Genomic DNA, 18,001 nt, shown 5'->3' with positions numbered 1-18,001 from the left:
TTAATCATTATTAGATCCATTTTCAAAGCACTCGCACAAAACTCTTTCAGTTTGAATTTAATTAATACAGGATTAAAGGATTTGATTCTTAGAGTTTGTGAGGATGTGGAAACAAGAATAAAACACGGCTCTATTCTTCTTCTTTATCTGTTTGCAGTCACATGCTGCCAGATCGACTCTCCAAAGGGGAGGAGGTGAGTTTATCTCTGACGGATATTTTATTTGTTCTGTGAGTGTGATATGTTTTTACAGGGATGTGGATCTTCTGGGTTTTTGTTTTAGTTTTTTGTAGGAGTAAGGAATAACTCATCCATCATCCCTATATGAAAAAGTAGATTTAAGATTGTGGGGGTCAACATGCTGTTAAGTACATACAACAATCTACAGACTTTACTTTTTAAAGTGCAAACTGTTGTGTTACATTGGTAGTACTGAGCTGAGTCGGCTGTTTTTGTTAGCAGCATGTTAACCACACAGGGACGTCGTGTGGACTTAGTTTTAATTTTTCATGATTCAGTTAGTACTTCATATCACATCATAACAAAGGAGCTTTTCTCTCACTGAGACACACTTACCTGGCATAATGTTATGACCACCTGCCTTAAAACAGCCCTGGCCTGATGAGACATGGGCCAAATCTCAATGCCCGCTGTGTCACTCACTCACTGACCTTTAACATGAGTCCTGATAAGTGTGTAAGGGCTTTGGACTGGCCCACTGTTGGATCATACAGTGTGTGAGGGACCTCACACATAAATTTGAGCCCTTTATTCACCCTCTATATAAGTGGACAGTTTTGCAGACTTGATATTAGGACAATACCCAGCAATCTGACATAAAGCATGGGATTTCCAAAGAAAGCCTGCAACCATGGGTGAACAAACATCTTAACGTGAATTTAAAAAAATTGGAGACACACAGCAGGTACAGCCAATGATGACTCTTTTGAAAGAAAAGGCTACCTGAAATGAATGAAATAGACTTAACAAACTTAAATTGATACATACATGTCTTTATACATAGCAAAATGAATTAGGGGTGAATGGATCCAAACACCATTAGGTTAAACTTCAACAGTGGATAAGCGAGGAATTAAACTGGCACATGTTGCAAGTTGCAGTCAGAGATGTTGGCTGATCAAGTGTGGAGTATCCTCAGACTTCTGGACTGCTGTAGTTATCTTCTTCCGTGATATTTTAGCTCTACCTAACAGAAATGCATAGTTTGAAGATAACTGGGCTGAGCTGAATAGATCTCCTCCATCCATCAGCTCTTTGCCACAGATATAAAAGTGAACTTTTTGAGTCTATAACAGATTGATAGCTGATACCAGAATCATACTGGTGCATCCGATTAAGATATTTAGAATTTTTATAGTCATACAATAAGAGGTCGACCGATATGGGTTTTTTGGGGGCCGATGCCGATGCTTTCCAAATTTGGGCAGCCGATGCCGATATGCATAGCCGATTTTTCCAATTTGATATTCAGGCCGATTGTTAAATAAATATATATTTATCACATTTTTGTGAAACAGAGCAATTTCTGAGCAACTAAAAGAAATCTATTACAACAAGTCGTGTCCAGTCCTCTGAACATTTATTTAGCTTTCAAAACAAGGGCTCCAGGCTGTAAATATGTTTATATCGGCTTTTAAAACATCTTTTTTGGTTTGGTGTGTTTGTGACTCCTGGTACTTCTGGAGCCAGCCTCAAGCACACACTTGAGAAACAGCAGATTTTAGCACTTCAGCATTCTCTCATATTTTTGGACCAGAGGTTGCAGCTTGATGCTAACCTGCAGGTTATGGAAAAAGTGGCAAAGTACTGTCCCATCCCCAGTTATACCATTTTATTATTACCATTTTGAGCCCTCTCAGCCTTATGCACTCCATCACCTTCCAGGTGACATCAAGTAAGTCCCCAAGAGCTCGGGGCTTAGGGCTCAGGATTTAGAGAGGATATTGAGATTCATGGACTCCTCCAGCAGACTCTTTGACAATGCAGGGTGGAACCTCCATGGATCGGATTTTGTCTATCTGGGACATCCCACTCATGTGCTGTACATTTAAAGTAGTTAAAAAAAAAGAGATAATCGTTTCACATTACCTTGGATTGTATGCTAAATGTGGCTGAATGTGAATATATGGGTGTGTTTGCACTGTGGGACTGGGGATAGATTTTCCTCCTTTTATTGCTTAATGTCATTCACGTGTCTGGGTTCATCTCCTGATCACAGACAGGCCGTCTTTATCACAGCAGTGTAGTCATCACTTTTGGATATCAATAACTAATTTTCCTGTCAGAACGTGTTTGGGATGAAAATAAATTTGTAGGGACTGGTCTGATTTCAAATAAAAGACGAAGAAATGAAAAATTGATTTCTTCCCAGCAAATAGGAAGTTAAAGTTTTTCGGATCCTGAAAAAAGAAGCAAATAATGAATCAGCAAAACACAAGTTCCATTTTCACATAAAACACTTTGTGAAATGTTTGTTCCATTTTAAAGACTTTCTGTTGAAATTTTCGACATGGCTTTGATACTTTGATACAGAGATCACTCTTCTTTTGTTTGTTTCACTGTGATCTCTGTTTATTTGCCCGTGCTGGTGGGAAATATTTCAGTTGAAATCTGTAGCTGAAGGGCTGTTATGTTCTTGTTGATATTTCGCTCTGGGGACCACCCACCCTCTTGTTGTATCCACCTGCAATAAACTCATGTGGGTTGGATGCTTGACCATAGCTGTTGGTTGCTGTTTTACTGTAAGATTGTTGGAAATTGAATTGTTGAATCTCTTTTATATAAAAGAACAAAAACAAAAACTGTGTTTTTCTCCTCCAGATTTTCTTTTTTTGCTTCAATTTTTTGAAGCACATTGTCTCAGAGAAGTTCTCTGCTGTTAAAAAACAGAGGTATGCCACGCTTTGCTCTTCTTATTTGTCCTGTTTCATGTTCTTTTTAGTACAGTCTGATTTTTCTTTCTGTGTTCTCTCTTTATTTATGTCTTTCACCCTTCTTTCTGTCATGTTCTCCTCCCTATTGTCAGAAAAAATGATCATTAAGCCTCGTCTAGCTGTTGCTGCAGCTGTATAGTAACACTCATACAGTAGATGAATAACTGCATGAATCACCAGCTTCTGGAGCCTTTCTCTGCTTTTGATCTCAGATGTTATTTTCATCTTTTTTCAGAAGGAAGAACTCCCACTTCAAAGACAGTGATTTCACTGTGGAGGACCTCTGCCAGTTAAGTAAGTCATGTCGTGCCTCACACATCCCTCCCTCTGCTCAGGCCTACATACAGGAGACGTAGAGCTCTGAGAGATGTACAGACACATTTCACAATGTTGATTTTAACTATTAAATCAGTTTGTATCATTATGTTGTCAACAGCTGAGCCTCTTGGTGTAACTGTTGAGAAATCTGCTCCTTATCGCTGGTTTCAGGTTGTTGGAGCTAATAACACCAGACACCAAAAAGTGATTAAACTACAGTGGATTATAATAGTAGCAAATTGACGAAAGGATTAAATGATTAACAACTTGTAGTGAGGGCCCCAAGTGGTAACCCAGGCTGCATTTCTGCTAAATTTGAATGACACAATTGCTCCTCTTCTCTGTAAGTTTCCTGTCCTGCAGTCACAAAGAAAATGTGGTGAAAAAGGTTAAGCTGCTGTTTAAATCTATTTTAATGTTGATGATGAATGTGCCAGAGAGAGATTTTTAGCAACTGTAGGAAAGGAAAGGAACATTGTCATACTGCACATTTCAGGTCTCCACAAAAAAATGGACAGTTTATAGAAGGGACGTGTGCTTTTAGTCTGAGGAAGAACTAGAAAAGCGCTCAGAGAGCACAGACGTCCACCAAGCATGATTGGCACCAACACTTTAGTCCTACTTTAATGTTATACTCCCTTTAAGCAGACTGTCTGCTACAATTTGGTGTTAGTTGCAGGTTTGTACGATTATTTGTTCCTGACGGTGTTGAAAATTAGGTTGACCCAGTACATATTTCATATTCAAAATCTTAATCTCCAGAATATTGCCAGGATCTGGATCGTACTTTTATATCTGTCAGAAATTATGTGACCTTGTCTTGTATTGTTTTGCAAAGCAATCCGACCATTTATCGTGGAGTTATATGCACATATAAACGACCCTATCTCACAGTGATTAAGAATCCTTAAAAAAAAATCCAGGATCCAGACAGTGATCCAGATCACCTCCAAAATGTAATCACTTCTTCCTTATCCCATTTTGAACATTTCCTGAAAATTTCACCAAGATCCATTCGTTAGATTTTGAGTTATATTGTTTACAGACAAACAAACAGACAGACGGACAAACTCTTCCAAAAACAGAACGTCCTTGGCGGAGGTAATTAACTTCATGGGGGAATTGGGAGCAAATGGACAGAGTTTGCGAAATACATTAAAGTAAAAGTGAGACAAAGTGGTTAAGATGAGTTGGTGAAAAAGAAAATTAGTAAAAGTAATTAAAGTAATTAAAAGTTGTGGTCCACAACCACAGAAAAAAAACACATTTCAACACACCTTCTTTTATCTTCCTGTTCTCTATTCAGGAGGCAGAGCAGAGCCCAGCCCCGACTTGGGATGATTTCTAGCTTAGACCTTCGCCTTGTCCATCTCTGTCTTCTCTCTAACTTCATGAAACAGACTCTTCCTCTTCTTGCGGGGTTTGGGGATTCAGTGCAGCCAAGGGTAGCGTAGATAGTGTCAGTGTTGTCACATCCTGGAGCTCACATGTACTTTGAAAGTGGCAATGCTGACTGAGTTGGGTCAAATGGGGTGTTCGGCAGATAGATACACTGCAAAAAATGGAATCTTATCTAGTGGTTTTGTTTTATTTTAAGTACAAATTGTCTTTTTATACTTAATATGAGCCACATTCAGCTGATCAGTCCAGAAGAAAACGTCTTATTTCAAGTTATTTAAAGACAAAAATGAGGTCTGAATTGCTTATAACAAGTACAAAATAATTGGCCAATGGGACAAGAGAAATTTGCTGGAATTTTTTTTTTGTAAACTAGAATAATACTTTAAAACAAGTAACTTTTCTCTTGTTCTATTGGCAGATTCTTTTTAGACCCGTTTTTTTGTCTTTAAATAACTTGAAATAAGATATTTTTCTGGACCATATGGTGAATGTGGCTCAGATTAAGCCCAAAAAGACATTTTCTACTGAAAATAAGACAAAAACACTTGGTAAGATTTCAGTTTTTGCTATGTATGGATGCATGAAGCTGACATAGAGGGGAACTGTTTGTCCTCTTAGGTGTCATGGGCCTAACTTTAGGAGGACAGGAGGTGTCCACTTGATAACCTCAGTGGTATTCTGGCCCCAGCTGTGCAATAGTCTTCACTCTTTGGAGTTTTAGGACTTCAGGCAGTTGGTGCCTTATCAGTTGAGGCAGTAGTAGGGTGGGTTTCTTCAATGATCGCTCATCCTTTCTGATGGCTCAAGTGTGTTTAGCCAAAATAAAGTCACCTCTGCTAGTTACTAATTGGGGAAATCAGTCACCAATTATTTTATTGTGTTAAGCCCAAAATATTGATCATATATTGTGTCTCAGTTGAAAAATGCCACACCCCACTAGCTCAGACTGTAGATATGAAAAGCCACTACCATAATACAGCAACGCTCCACTACCTGAATGTTAATAAGCACAAATGACAGATGGCATCTCTGCGCTTGGCACTTTGTGTCAGTATTTTGATCCTACTGTGTTGACAAAGTTTACCTGCAGATGTTGTGACTGTTCATCAGTGATTGATTCATTTACCTTTAAACTGGACAGTTAGAGAGAATTTAGATTTCTGTCTGAATGACTCAATGATTGGTCACTTTAAAACATGTGCTTTATTTCAGATGCTCTCTCTGTTGTCAAATGTCCAAAGGAGTCAGATTGAACAGATGAACGCCCCTTAACTGAAATAGGTTTTCTTTGTCACACAGTCCCATTGACACACTGTGATGTTTAAAATGCCGTCCATGTTCTCCTTTTCTAGAACCATCTTTGTTCAAAAGTCACAAATCTGAGCAGAAAAGTGTTTTGTAGTATTTGAGTTTCATTAAATCTCACTCCTCATTGTTAAATCACTTTCACTCTTTTCTGAGATGCACTCGCAGCAGCATCGGGAGCCCCGTCACTTGCCTCTGGTATGATGCAATGAGGAATAACCCAGAAAGTGTCTGATACAGAGACAAAGCAGAGAGACCCCGGGTGATAACACAGCGCTTTTATCTCCTCAGAACATTTCAAGGCCTGAATCCAAAACATGTTGCATCACAAACCTTTGTGTGTGCAGCCTTTCAACTTTCAGACGAGCCTTCGGAGACATTCCCATAAGTGTACTGCTTCTTGTCAAAGCTGATAGGTTTCACAGGTTTAAATGGCTTTTTATTATTCCCGCTCTGAGCTGAGTCTCTCCTGGGTTGATGGAAGACCATTCAGTATTCAGGTTGCACACAGATGTCTCAAAAAGATGATTTGATTTAGATTCTTCTGCTTTCTTGGTGTGATAGTAAAACCATGATTCAACCATCTGTCTGAAGAAATTTTATTGTGTCAGGATAAAGCTTTAATAATTTCTACTTGGGTGGGGAAAGAAGGGATAATGCAATAAGCAAAAAAAGTCCCAAAAGGCTTCCATACCTCTGACTCTCTATGAGAGCCTGTAAGTTTAACAGCTGAAACATGAACCAATGATTATGACCGGGAAATTCTGTTTATTCAAGAGAGAAGGAAATATTAAACAAATGGTATAACAATGGCTGCCACTGTCACCTTATAGACACAAACATGGCCCAAGGGGAACAATTTGAAGGTCTCAGGTTGGAACTGATGGAATTTTGAGTCTCTATCAAATATTTTGGAGTCAGAGGTGATCATACATGGATACTGAGTTAAAAACCTGTAGCTTTGTATCTTTCCATGAAGGTTGTACCGATCTAAACCATTTCTCTCTTAGGTGGCCCTGGTGATAGTTCAGTTGCCTCAACTTGAGATCTTGTATTTTGGGTCTACTCTTTTACAAGACAACATACATTCAGATGATGCTGAAATATTCTTTATTCTTCCACCATTCGTCACATTTGATCTGTTTATCTACAGAAGAGCTGAATACGGCCAGACATCGAGTTAAGCAGGAAAAAACTTCTCCTTTAATTTCAGAAGACACAAAAAGAGAAATAAGGAGAACCCTGCTGCTTGTGCTGGTTTAAATATGGAGAAAAACATTAACATTTCATGATAAATGAACATGTTCCCTCAGTCTTTTGCAGGATTTTATTAAACATTTGCATAAAATAATAAATAAAACCTGTGGCAGTATTTTTAGACAGCTCAATAACCCTACATGTCTGAAAACATTTTGCTCTTATCTTTTCATTAAGGCTGTTTTTAGACTCAACAAAATTTGGGGTGGGGTACTTTTGGCCTCCAGCTCTTGGTGTTACCCAGAAAGAAGTGGTTTCCTGTCATGGAGTCAATGCTTTAGTGGTCAAAAGAAAATAAGTGGTGTCTAAATTTGGCTCAAATCTAGCCCTGGGACTAGTTCAGTGGAAAAGGGTTACAAGTCAGTATTATTCGACCTGCACAGCTCCCCTCTCAGGATCTTTGATGGATTGCAGTTTCAGGTTTCTTCTCATTGGCTTTAAGACTCACTTTGGAAAAGGTGGTGTCCACTTCAAATATGAAGACTATTAAATAAGAAGTGTAAGAAAAGCCACAGCTTGATGAAAGTCTCTATTTCATGCTCTTGATTACAGAAGTCTTGGCCGTCAAACCAAACCCTTCAGTCCTGGTTTCTCTCTGGTGTTTTTCCTGCAACAGTCTCTTAGAGCATATCTTGGGTCACTTTTTTTTTAATTTTTATTTTTTATTTGTGCAATTAGACAATACAGGGACATACCAGGTGTGAGGTGTGAACAACAAAACTTTGTGGTTGTGTGTGCTAAAAATGTGGTTGATGATATTTGTTATTACAGAGGAAAATATTAATTGAATGATTAGAAAAAGTTGCATTGTTACTGTGACATGGATAATAATAACAATAGTTAAGAAGAAGAGAGAGAAAAAATAAAAACAAAAATAAAAATAAATGAGAATAAAGAAAAATAAATAGATAAAGAAATAAATGAATAAATAATAATAATAATAATAATAATAATAATAATAATAATAATAATAATAATTATAGTGATAATAAAAATAATAATAGTAATCCTAATAATAATAACCATGAACAACAAAAACTATAATATATAATATAATATAATATAATATAATATAATATAATATAATGTAATATAATGTAATATAATATAATATAATATAATATAATATAATATAATATAATATTATATTATATTATATTATATAATATTATATAATATTATATTATATTATATTATCTTGGTTCACTTTGAAAAGAACCTGGACTCACAGACCTGCTGTGTGTTTGCTTTCAGAGTTGAGGGACCGTGGCAGTGTGACGAGTCTCAGCAGCGAGTTCTCCCTCATCACAGAGGAGGCAGGTGGAGCCTCCAGTCTCACCAACGACACTGTGGACCCGTTCTCCAGCCAACCCCAGGCCTCCAGCTGGTGAGTAATGTCCCCCAAACTCAAATACCTGAGTTTATTTGCTCGATTATAAAAGAGAAACCTTAAAACCACATTTTAGAAGTTGGTGAACCATGTTTTAAGAGTTTGACACCTTGTTATAGAAGTTAACCAATCGTATCATATCAGTGTGTGTAATTGAATTTAAAAAAAAAAGAGTGAGTCAGTGAGTACAAGTTCATTAAAGCATGCCAGCACTGCATACGTTCCTCCTCCTCCTCCTCCTCTGGGGATGTTGATGTAACTCGTCTCTCCTCAGGAGGAAAGCCACAGCCTCCTCTCCTCAGATGGTTGTTTGGAATAAACAGATCCCTCTGGAAGAGCAGCTCTCCCATCCACTCAGTGAAGCCAGGTCTTCCAGCTCCTCCTCCTCCAACCAATCAGAACAAGGAGTCACACGCACTGGTAGCAGCCCATTGGCTGTCCCTGGGAGACGGTGAGTGAGTTGACGATCTCCTGCTTTGCGTGCCGTCCTTTTTTTAAAAACACACTTGGCATCAGGGAAGTAAATTTTGGATGAGCACCAGAGACGCGGAGCGTCTTCGTTTTAGAGCCTGTGACCTCAAACTGCAGCTCTTCCGTGGCTAACGTGATATCCGTCCTTCTCCCTCAGGTTAGCAGCAGACTACACGCGGTCAGGGTCCTCCGTCTCCACAGAGTACGGCAGTTGGCAGATAGTTTCAGGTTGTGGTAGCATCCATGACCACGCTCATTTCCCTCCACCTCAGGCCTCGGCCTCCTCCACGTCGTCTGCTGTTGCTGCTGCCTATGACTCCCCTCTGCCCTTCAGCTTTCAGGATGAAGGACCCAGTGGGCGAATGTAAGTAACCCTGGACAACTTGATCACCATGTTCCCTCCGTCCAGTTTTCCTGGGGACTAATACCGTTTCATTTTTCTTTCTGAGAGATGGTTTTTGTTATACTACCTGTGTGGAGTACTGTCTTCTCTGTACCTGTGTAGACTTTGAACCAAGTATGATTAAAGGACCCACCTACATGAAATAGCTAATAAGGGGCAGACAGGAAAAGAACCCCATTCAGGAATATACTGGTTTTGTTGAGCATGTCAACACTCTTATTCTGCCTGTGAGGTTGAATATATGTTTTGACATATACTTAATAGGTACCCCACGTTGGACCCCTTTCCCCTTCAGATCTACCTTAATCCTTTGTAGCATAGATTCAACAAGGTCTTTGAGCCATTCCTCGGAGAGTTTGGTCCATGTTGACATGATAGCATCACACAGTTGCTGCAGATTTGTCGGCTGAACATCCATGATGAGAATCTCCCGTTCCACCACATCCCAAAGGTGCTCTATAGGATTGAGATCTGGGGACTGTGGAGGACATTTGAGTACAGTGAACTCATTGTCATGTTGAAGAAACCAGTCTGAGATGATTCCAGCTTTATGACATGGAGCGTTATCCTGCTGGAAGTAGCCATCAGAAGATGGGTACACTGTGCTCATAAAGGGATGGACATGGTCAGCAACAATACTCAGGTAGGCTGTGGACTTTAAACCATGCTCAGTTGGTACTAAGGGGCCCAAAGTGAGCCAAGAAAATATCCCCCACACCATTACACCAGCAGCAGCAGCCTGAACCATTGATACAAGGCAGGATGGATCCATGCTTTCATGTTGTTGATGCCAAGTTCTGACTCTACCATCTGAATGTGGAGCAGAAATCCAGACGCATCAGACCAGGCAACGTTTTTCCAATCTTCTATTGTCCAGTTTTTGAGTTGCTGTGTGAATTGTAGCCTCAGTTTCCTGTTCTTAGCTGACAGGAGGGTCACCCGGTGTGGTCTTCTGCTGCTGTAGACCATCTGCCTCAAGGTTGGTCCATCAGTCCGTCCATCCTCCTCTGGCATTAATGAGACATTTTGTCCCACAGAACTGCCGCTCACTGGATATTTTCTCCTTTTGGACCATTCTCTGTAAACTCTAGAGATGATTGTGGGTTTAAATCCCAGTAGATCAGCAGTTTGTCAGATACTTAGACCAACAACCATGCCACATTCAAAGTCTCATGAATCACCTTTCCTCTCTATTCTGATGCTCAGTTCGAGCTCTACCAGGTTTTCTTCACCATGTTTACATGCCTAAATGCCTTGAGTTGCTGCCATACGATTGGCTGATTAGAAATCTGTGTTAACGAGCAGCTGAACATGTGTTCCTAATGAAGGGGATGGCAGGTGTAAATGTCAGAGTGACTTTTACAATAAGCCATTCTTGGTTACTTTTCCAGCAGTGAGCAGGTTGAAGTTTTTCAGTAAACACCCTGAACAGGGTTCTTCAGAAACAGTTGTCAGTCAGCTGTACGTGGGATTGCATTTTCATTCAGCAGAGATTGCTTCTTGTCAGGCGCACGCATTTTCCGTGGCTCCTTTCTGTCCCCCCACTGAACCAAGCCAGAGACGAAGATGAGAATCAAGGGAGACAAATTTTCCACCGGGTTCTCCCTCTGACTCATCCTCCCACTCCCCGCTCCCAGCAGGGTAGACATTTTAATTTCTGCTTGATCCGGCTGCCAAATTGAGTGTGCCCCGCCAGCATCACTTGCAGTCGGAGAAAAATAAGAAAAATAATGTCTACTGGTTCTGATTCGACAGGAATGAGAGAAAGCAGGAGGAAGGAAGAGGAGTGATGACAGGGGGAGTCCTGTGATGGTTAATTCAGGAGTACATTGTGGGGTGGATCCAAACCGCCTCAGCCAGACTTATCTGGTTCTTTTTCTCTGAATTATTTGTTCTGCTTCCCTCTGATTTCTCTGCGCTTTTAGAAGAAGAGTAATTCACCTCCCTTAACCTTTATCTTCCTGTCCTCTTATCTTCCTCCCTGTTGTGTCCTCCCCCCTCCTTCCTCCCTCCTCCCCAGGTGTCCCTTCCCCTCTGAGCGTCAGGCCCGTCTGGAGGCGGTGCGGGAAGTCTTCCTGGCAGCCTACAGCTCCACCGTGGGTCTCAAGTCGTCAGCACCCAGCCCCTCCGGCGCCATCACCGGCCTGCTGGAGCAGTTCGCTCGTGGGGTCGGCCTCCGTGGAACCAACGCCATCGTCTGAAACCTGCTCAATGTGACTTCAGACTTCCCCTCTGCTTCCATCCATCCAAATGTCCAGACTCAGTACAATAAAGTGCCAAACATCTCTGTTCCAGTCAGGGGTGAAGCGTTACTTTTCAATTTCCATTCAGTTTTTCTTTTTAATTTTCATGTCTGGAGATGTTTTTTTAAGTGCTTCAGCAGCTTTGCTCTGGACCTTTAACCTTCAGTAATGAGTCTGTGTGTGGGTCAGGATTCAGCCGTGGTATCAAAAAGGGATGGTTCAGTGTAAATGGCTGAGTGGATGGGCTTCATACCTCTAACAGGCAGAATCTGAAGAATTCCTCTTCCTCTTGATTTTTACATCACTTTCCTAACGTCACAGATTCCTTACAGGAGCAGTCCTGTGTGCAGGAAGTGATGTGTTTATTGGTTCTCATGTTTGTGCTGCTACTCTTTATTGATCCCAGCAGAGACAAGTCGTTGTTTTTTTTCTCCTAGATCTGAAGGCAGTGATCCGATTCCTTCATGCTGTGACTGGAGTGCATGTTGTTGGACAGAAAACCAGCAGCTCATATTCCTCTGATGCTAGTGAGAAGTTTTAGCCGTGTTCTGACACGTCATTACCAGCATGTCTGCAGATCTCCTGATGTGATCATGAATTTCAGTCTGTGTTGACAGCTGATCTGAAATGCTAGCTCTGGATGAGGAGACAGGAAATGTTTCAAGATGGAATAGGCTTGTGGTCTTTGAATCGAGTGGTTGTCAGAAAGTTATGGAAGGTGCCAGATACTAGAGAGGAGCCACTCAGTCAGCATGGTCATAAAGTCTCATTACATTTCAAACTAACCAGTTTAGTTGAAGTGTTGTGCGAGTACACCCACGAGCAATAGTGTCCAAGAACGGTTAAAAGGCTACGAGAAAAGTTTAACCACAGAAGCACCCTTTTTTTTTCTTTCCTTACCGTGGGTCATGACAAAGTCACCACCTCACAGCTCGAGCATCTGGTTTTTGAAGAATCAAAGGCGTCATCAGTTTTTGTCATCTTCATCGAGACTCTTTAAAAGCTCCACCCCACAAAGTGAAATCAAAAATATTGTCAGGCAAGAGCTCACTCATTCATCCAATCAGAAATGTTTTATCTGTAGATGATTTGCGTAGACGTACGTCACATAGATGTTGTAGGAAATAAGCAAGACGGTAAAACTAGGTTCAGAAAACACAGACGACTTCCTGTTTAACTTTTTTTAAACAACTCAACTTAAGGCTCATTAACGCACATGATAACGGTTCTTTGCTCCTCTAGAAATAGATTGATTGCTTTGATTCACTGGCTGTTGAATGGAAACTTAACTGATCAGGAGAGCCCCTCAGAAGTGTTTGATTCAGTAGACGTATTTGTTTACTTGTAAACAGTATATCAAGACAGTAGCTAGCTGTTAAAGTGGTTTAGGTTTTGCCATCCTGCTGTTACATCTGATTGTTATCTGTGTTTCCAGTGAAGACCAGGAACATCCTTACCGCCCACATCTTCATGTGTTTTTTTTTACTCTCTGTGTCATATCTTCATATTCTTGACTTGAGAGGACGTCCAGTCTGTTCTTCGATGGTAGCACAAAAGGCTCTGAGCGTCGTGGTAGCAAATCAATGAACCAAATGCCTCCGTAACGTCTTTCTTTCTTGATGGTCCACTTGACTCCTGCCTCTGCTCAGATTTCCCTCCAGCTCAAATCGCACAACCAAGACAAGACCTGATCCTCATCACGGTCGGCTCTTCCTTCGCTTTGAGTCGTTTCTCTCCAGAGATTTCTGCTGATGGATTTTGACTGAAAGGAGCTCGTCAGGTTTCCAAAACTGTTCTGACAGCTGCTGTAACCTCAGGACCTTTGGTTGTGCCTTTTTTTTTTGATCAGCCTAACTGATTCACATATTCACATCTCCAGCTCCAGTTTCTGCTTTTTATTTTTCTGAGATAGCTTTAAGAGCTTTGGGTGGAGAGCCAGACTGGAGCTTTATCAGCATCAACACTGTAACACTGCCTGGTGGGTTTTCTCCCCTATCCTCCAGGTGGCTGCAGGATAACCAGCCTTATTCCTGGAGCAGACTTAGAGCTATTGAGTCTTACTGACACCCTGTAGAGGTTAATGAAGTGGAATCTTCGTCTGTGTACGATGCAGAGGTTTTCACTTCTTTTAAAAAGTCTAATCTGGTGGATTTTGTTGGTTTACTCTGTGTGAGTTGATACAGAGATCATGTCTTTTCTCTTCAGAGTTTTCACCAGGATGTGTTTGGTTAAAGAAGCATAAAGAGGAAACAGCTTAAATATTGAAGAACACACAAACAGACATCCTGTAGAGTCTGGATTTACAATCTTTAATAGAAACGTTGGGTCAGTTTGACATTGGGGGCATTCTCAGTGTGTTTGTCATATCTGCAGTCAAGCTGTTTTCCCTGAATCAAAGTCTTTCTGCTGAGACGAACCACATCCTGAGTCAAACTCTGACTGTACACAGACATAATTTCTCTACACGTTTTATTTCTCTGCCTGAGCTGTCATACTCCTTCAGTTTTCTGTCCCTATATTTTTCTCTTTTGAGACGTTTCGGTTGTTACATCATCTCCCCTCCAGGTCTTAAGCTTTGTTTTGTTTTGTTTTTTTTATATCTATCCAGCGGAGGATTTCTCATATCAAGCTGCCAATCAGAAGACTCTCGCTACAGCATTACTGTCAGTCTCAAACAGTTCTCATCCTGAGGTGCTTTAAATACTCTTCTTAATGTTTCTCACTCGGTTTGTTGCTTTTTTTTTCACCTTCGCATGAATTTTTCATTTTTATCTCAATTGCAGCAAATAATGTTTTTATTTGTTTTAAATTTTACGAGTCGTTGAAATGCTGCGTTGCACTCATCTTTATGTTCTCTGTGTAAAGAATTTTCTTTGTACAGGCAATGCATTTAAAGATTTTAAGTAATTGAATTATCTTTTTCTTCCTTTGTTTTATTTTCTGTATATGTCGGAGGTCGGAAGGTGACACTGAAGTGACCTGAGCTGCAGGTTGCAACTCTGAATTAAAACAAAGTTTGACATGCTTTTGTCTTTGAGCTGTTATTATTGTTATTATTATTATTATTATTATTATAAGTACTTTTAGTATTAGTAGTAGTAGTAGTAGTAGTAGTAGTAGTATTAGCACAGACTGTATAACTAATTGACGTACTCTCCCTGACATCATCAGTCTGTTACTGAAACAGATTTTGAAGCAGATCGGCTATTGCGGCTATATTAGTAGTGGCATGAGCTGTAACTCTGATTGGGTGAGCTCGTGATCTTTATATCCTCTGAACGGCCGTGTTAGAAAAAAAAAATCATCCCCTGTACAGTGTGTGTTGATAGTGAAACTATTGATTCAGACGAGATGTTTTTTGAACCAGGCTGTAAATAGGTTATTTTCTGCTGTGCTTTTTTTATGTGACTTCAGGTACTCCTGGAGTCAGCCTCAAGCTAACAGCAGGTCTTAGCACTTTAGCATTGTCTCATATTCTTAGAACAGAGGTTGCTGCTTGAGTAGTAGTTGTAGTAGTGCTATCGGTGTCCATAAAGTCTCTCGAGATATCTTTATCAGATTTGTTCTATGCTCTCAACAGATATCAAAGTTTTTGATCCCATCATGTTGATAAATGAGGTACTGTTAATAACCCTTAAAAACTGCTACTCATCAAGAGAAGGCACAATGCATGTAACAGTTTATTGAAACAAAAACGGATACACAGACTCAACAAAACTATAGCACGAATTATGAAAGAGATCCACCATCTTGCACGCCAATTTGTGCATCGCACAAGAAATTTATGAAGAAAAGGACAATGTTGGAGGAAGCATGGAAGGAAGGAGTGGACAACCCAGAACGTCTGAAGAAAACATTGATTGTGTAAGACGAGCCTTTTAGTGTTCTCCTGACTCCTTTGCAGTGGCCTTGTAGCTTTAAAAATATGATTGAAAAAAATACGTTTTAATTTCCTTACAGAGGGTAGTGATGATTAAAGACACTGACACAAAATAAAATCCTGCAGTAACATTTTGCTAAATTAAATCTTCATCCCATCTGTCAATGAAGCCTGCATCTGCTCTACTTCACCTCCTACAACATCAACAGCCCAACAACTTTCCATGCACTTGTGGCAAACTGCAAATTTGCATTTTATTTAAATTCTTTTTATTATTATTTTAATTTTTCAAAACATTTTTTGCAAATTTTAGAAATCTCAAATTTTTTGAAACTTTTTCACAATTGTTGAAATTTCAAAATTTGTGGAAATTCTTGAGCACTTTAACTATATTGCAATTTTTTTCAATTTCAATTTTTTGTAATTTTTGCAAATTTTTGAAATTTCAATTTTTTAAGAAACTCTTGCATAATTGTTGAAATGTCAAAGTTTCTGCAAATTCTTTAAGACTTCCATTTTTTAAATGCAATTTTTTACATTTCAATTTTTCTGAATTTTTAAAATTTCACTTTTTTAATTTTTGCAATTCTTTTTTTTTTTTTTTTTTTGGGGGGGGGGGGGGGGGGGGGGGGATTTTAAAAATGTAACTGTTTGAAAATAAAAACCAACACATCACAAGTACAATTTATTCATTTAAAAAAACTTCTTGTTTTAAAAAAAATATTATATTAAGTATGCTTTGAAGTTTATACACTGTCTTGTCTTTATTGTAAAGATAAAGTACTTTTTGTGGCTCTTGAATGACTTTAATCCAGCTGAGCTGAGGCAAAGATGCTCCTATTAAAGCAAAGGTTGCAGACCCCTGTCCTATACAATTAGTTAAATAAAAGTCAACATCTAGAGATGCTGTGGGAGGTTAGGGTTTGGGTTCTTGTTGAGTCAGAGTTTGGGATCAATTTCTCTTTGTAAGACTAACATGTTAGGAACTTTGTTTTAAAGGAGAAAGGGAAGGAGGAATACCATTTTTCAAGATGAGTCTCCAGGAAACTCCATTAGAAAAAGTTTAGTCAGAAGAAAGAGAACTTCAGTTAACTGTAAGCATTATGTGACCTCTAATGAATATTTGATGCTTTACTTTATTACTGTGCTGGAAAATCATTGTGACCTTTCATGATGCTGTCCTCACATCACACAGACTGCCTCTGTTGGTGGCTGAGCTGAGGTTAGGTGTTTGTTTTTACCAAAATAAGATTACTGGGTCAGATGTTTAAATAAAACATTTATTGTTTGGGAAAAAATGTGATTTCATCTGTCGTGGTGGAGACTTTCTTATATTTTCCTCTATAATACTGAGGTCAAAGCTTGATTTATGCAATGATGCTTCAGCAGGATGAAAACTTGACCTGAGCCCTGTAACACAGTGTTCCCTCCATCACCACATCTCCCTGCTGCCTCAGACTGACTCACTGAATCAACCATCCACTAAATATTTATCCAGCTAATTGACTTTTGATGGGACTAAATGAATCCTGCTGCTGCTGCTGATGGACTGTAGGCAGCTGTTAAAATCTAATGAGTCTGTTGATGTAGGCGGGACTATTAATGCCAAAAAGACAAATACATGACAGGTTTCAAACTGTTTCTGGTACTTCTCCTCACAGTCATATAACTCAGTCGTATCCCTCCTCAGTTAAAGAGCTCCCCAAGGAAGGTTTAGGGCTTAATTAATTGGCTGTAGCTGATTTACAAATGTGAAAAATTAACACATCAGAAGTTACATATCTACGTCTGTTACTGTGTGAAGCCTGTAAAAAGTTCTGACGTCATTCAGAGCCAAATTCTTCACAACAGTTTTGAAACTCTACTTGTCATCAGCAGATCTTCTCCACACACCTCTCACATGCTGAGCTGAAAAAACACCTCACATGCCGAGGAAACTGATTTGAGAAGACAAAAACTCAAATTTTGGGACTTACAAAAATCCTGCTGATGAGGAGAGAACGAGCAGGACAGAAAGCTTGTTTTCTGCAGCTGTATGCAGAGTCAGGGTGTGTGCGGCAGAAAATCCCATTTATCTGGCTTGTTTGGGAATGATTACAAGGGTATACTTTAAATGTGCAGGTGAGACCGACCAATCGAGATTCTGGGTTGTGTAGTTTGTCTGACTCTATCCTCATATTGTAAATGTGGTGGATGAATTATGTGATTAAGCAGATAATCTTTTCAAATCCCTGTGCTGCGTTTAAGCTAAGAGCTTTCCTCTGAAAGTCAATGATTCCAAACATTCGTAAGGAAAAGGAGACGCAAACATGCACTAAAATGCCCCCTTGGCACCAAAATGCACACTAAAATGCCCTCTTGGGAGCCAAAACAGGTCTTA

General features: G+C 39.7%; 1 protein-coding gene across 1 annotated transcript in view; it reads left to right on the top strand.

Annotated features, from left to right (window-relative positions):
- Window positions 1–14,760, top strand: part of mtmr14 (myotubularin related protein 14) — a 32,162-nt gene extending 17,402 nt beyond the window's left edge. Inside the window, exons 13-19 of the mRNA XM_074671289.1 lie at window positions 158–194; window positions 2,841–2,911; window positions 3,189–3,247; window positions 8,489–8,621; window positions 8,899–9,075; window positions 9,253–9,459; window positions 11,519–14,760. Of these exons, the coding sequence (XP_074527390.1) occupies window positions 158–194; window positions 2,841–2,911; window positions 3,189–3,247; window positions 8,489–8,621; window positions 8,899–9,075; window positions 9,253–9,459; window positions 11,519–11,699 (865 nt within the window). The 3' untranslated portion in view covers window positions 11,700–14,760. The remainder of the gene's footprint in view (window positions 1–157; window positions 195–2,840; window positions 2,912–3,188; window positions 3,248–8,488; window positions 8,622–8,898; window positions 9,076–9,252; window positions 9,460–11,518) is intronic.
- The last annotated feature ends 3,241 nt before the right edge of the window (window positions 14,761–18,001 follow it).

The sequence above is a fragment of the Halichoeres trimaculatus genome, unplaced genomic scaffold (genome assembly GCF_033239565.1).
Source record: "Halichoeres trimaculatus isolate MK-OKI-2021-1 unplaced genomic scaffold, fHalTri1.1 fHalTri1_scaffold_1, whole genome shotgun sequence".
NCBI classification, from domain to species: domain Eukaryota; kingdom Metazoa; phylum Chordata; class Actinopteri; order Labriformes; family Labridae; genus Halichoeres; species Halichoeres trimaculatus.
The sequence above is the reverse complement of the archived record's forward strand: the minus strand, read 5'-3'. Positions and strand labels throughout refer to the sequence as shown.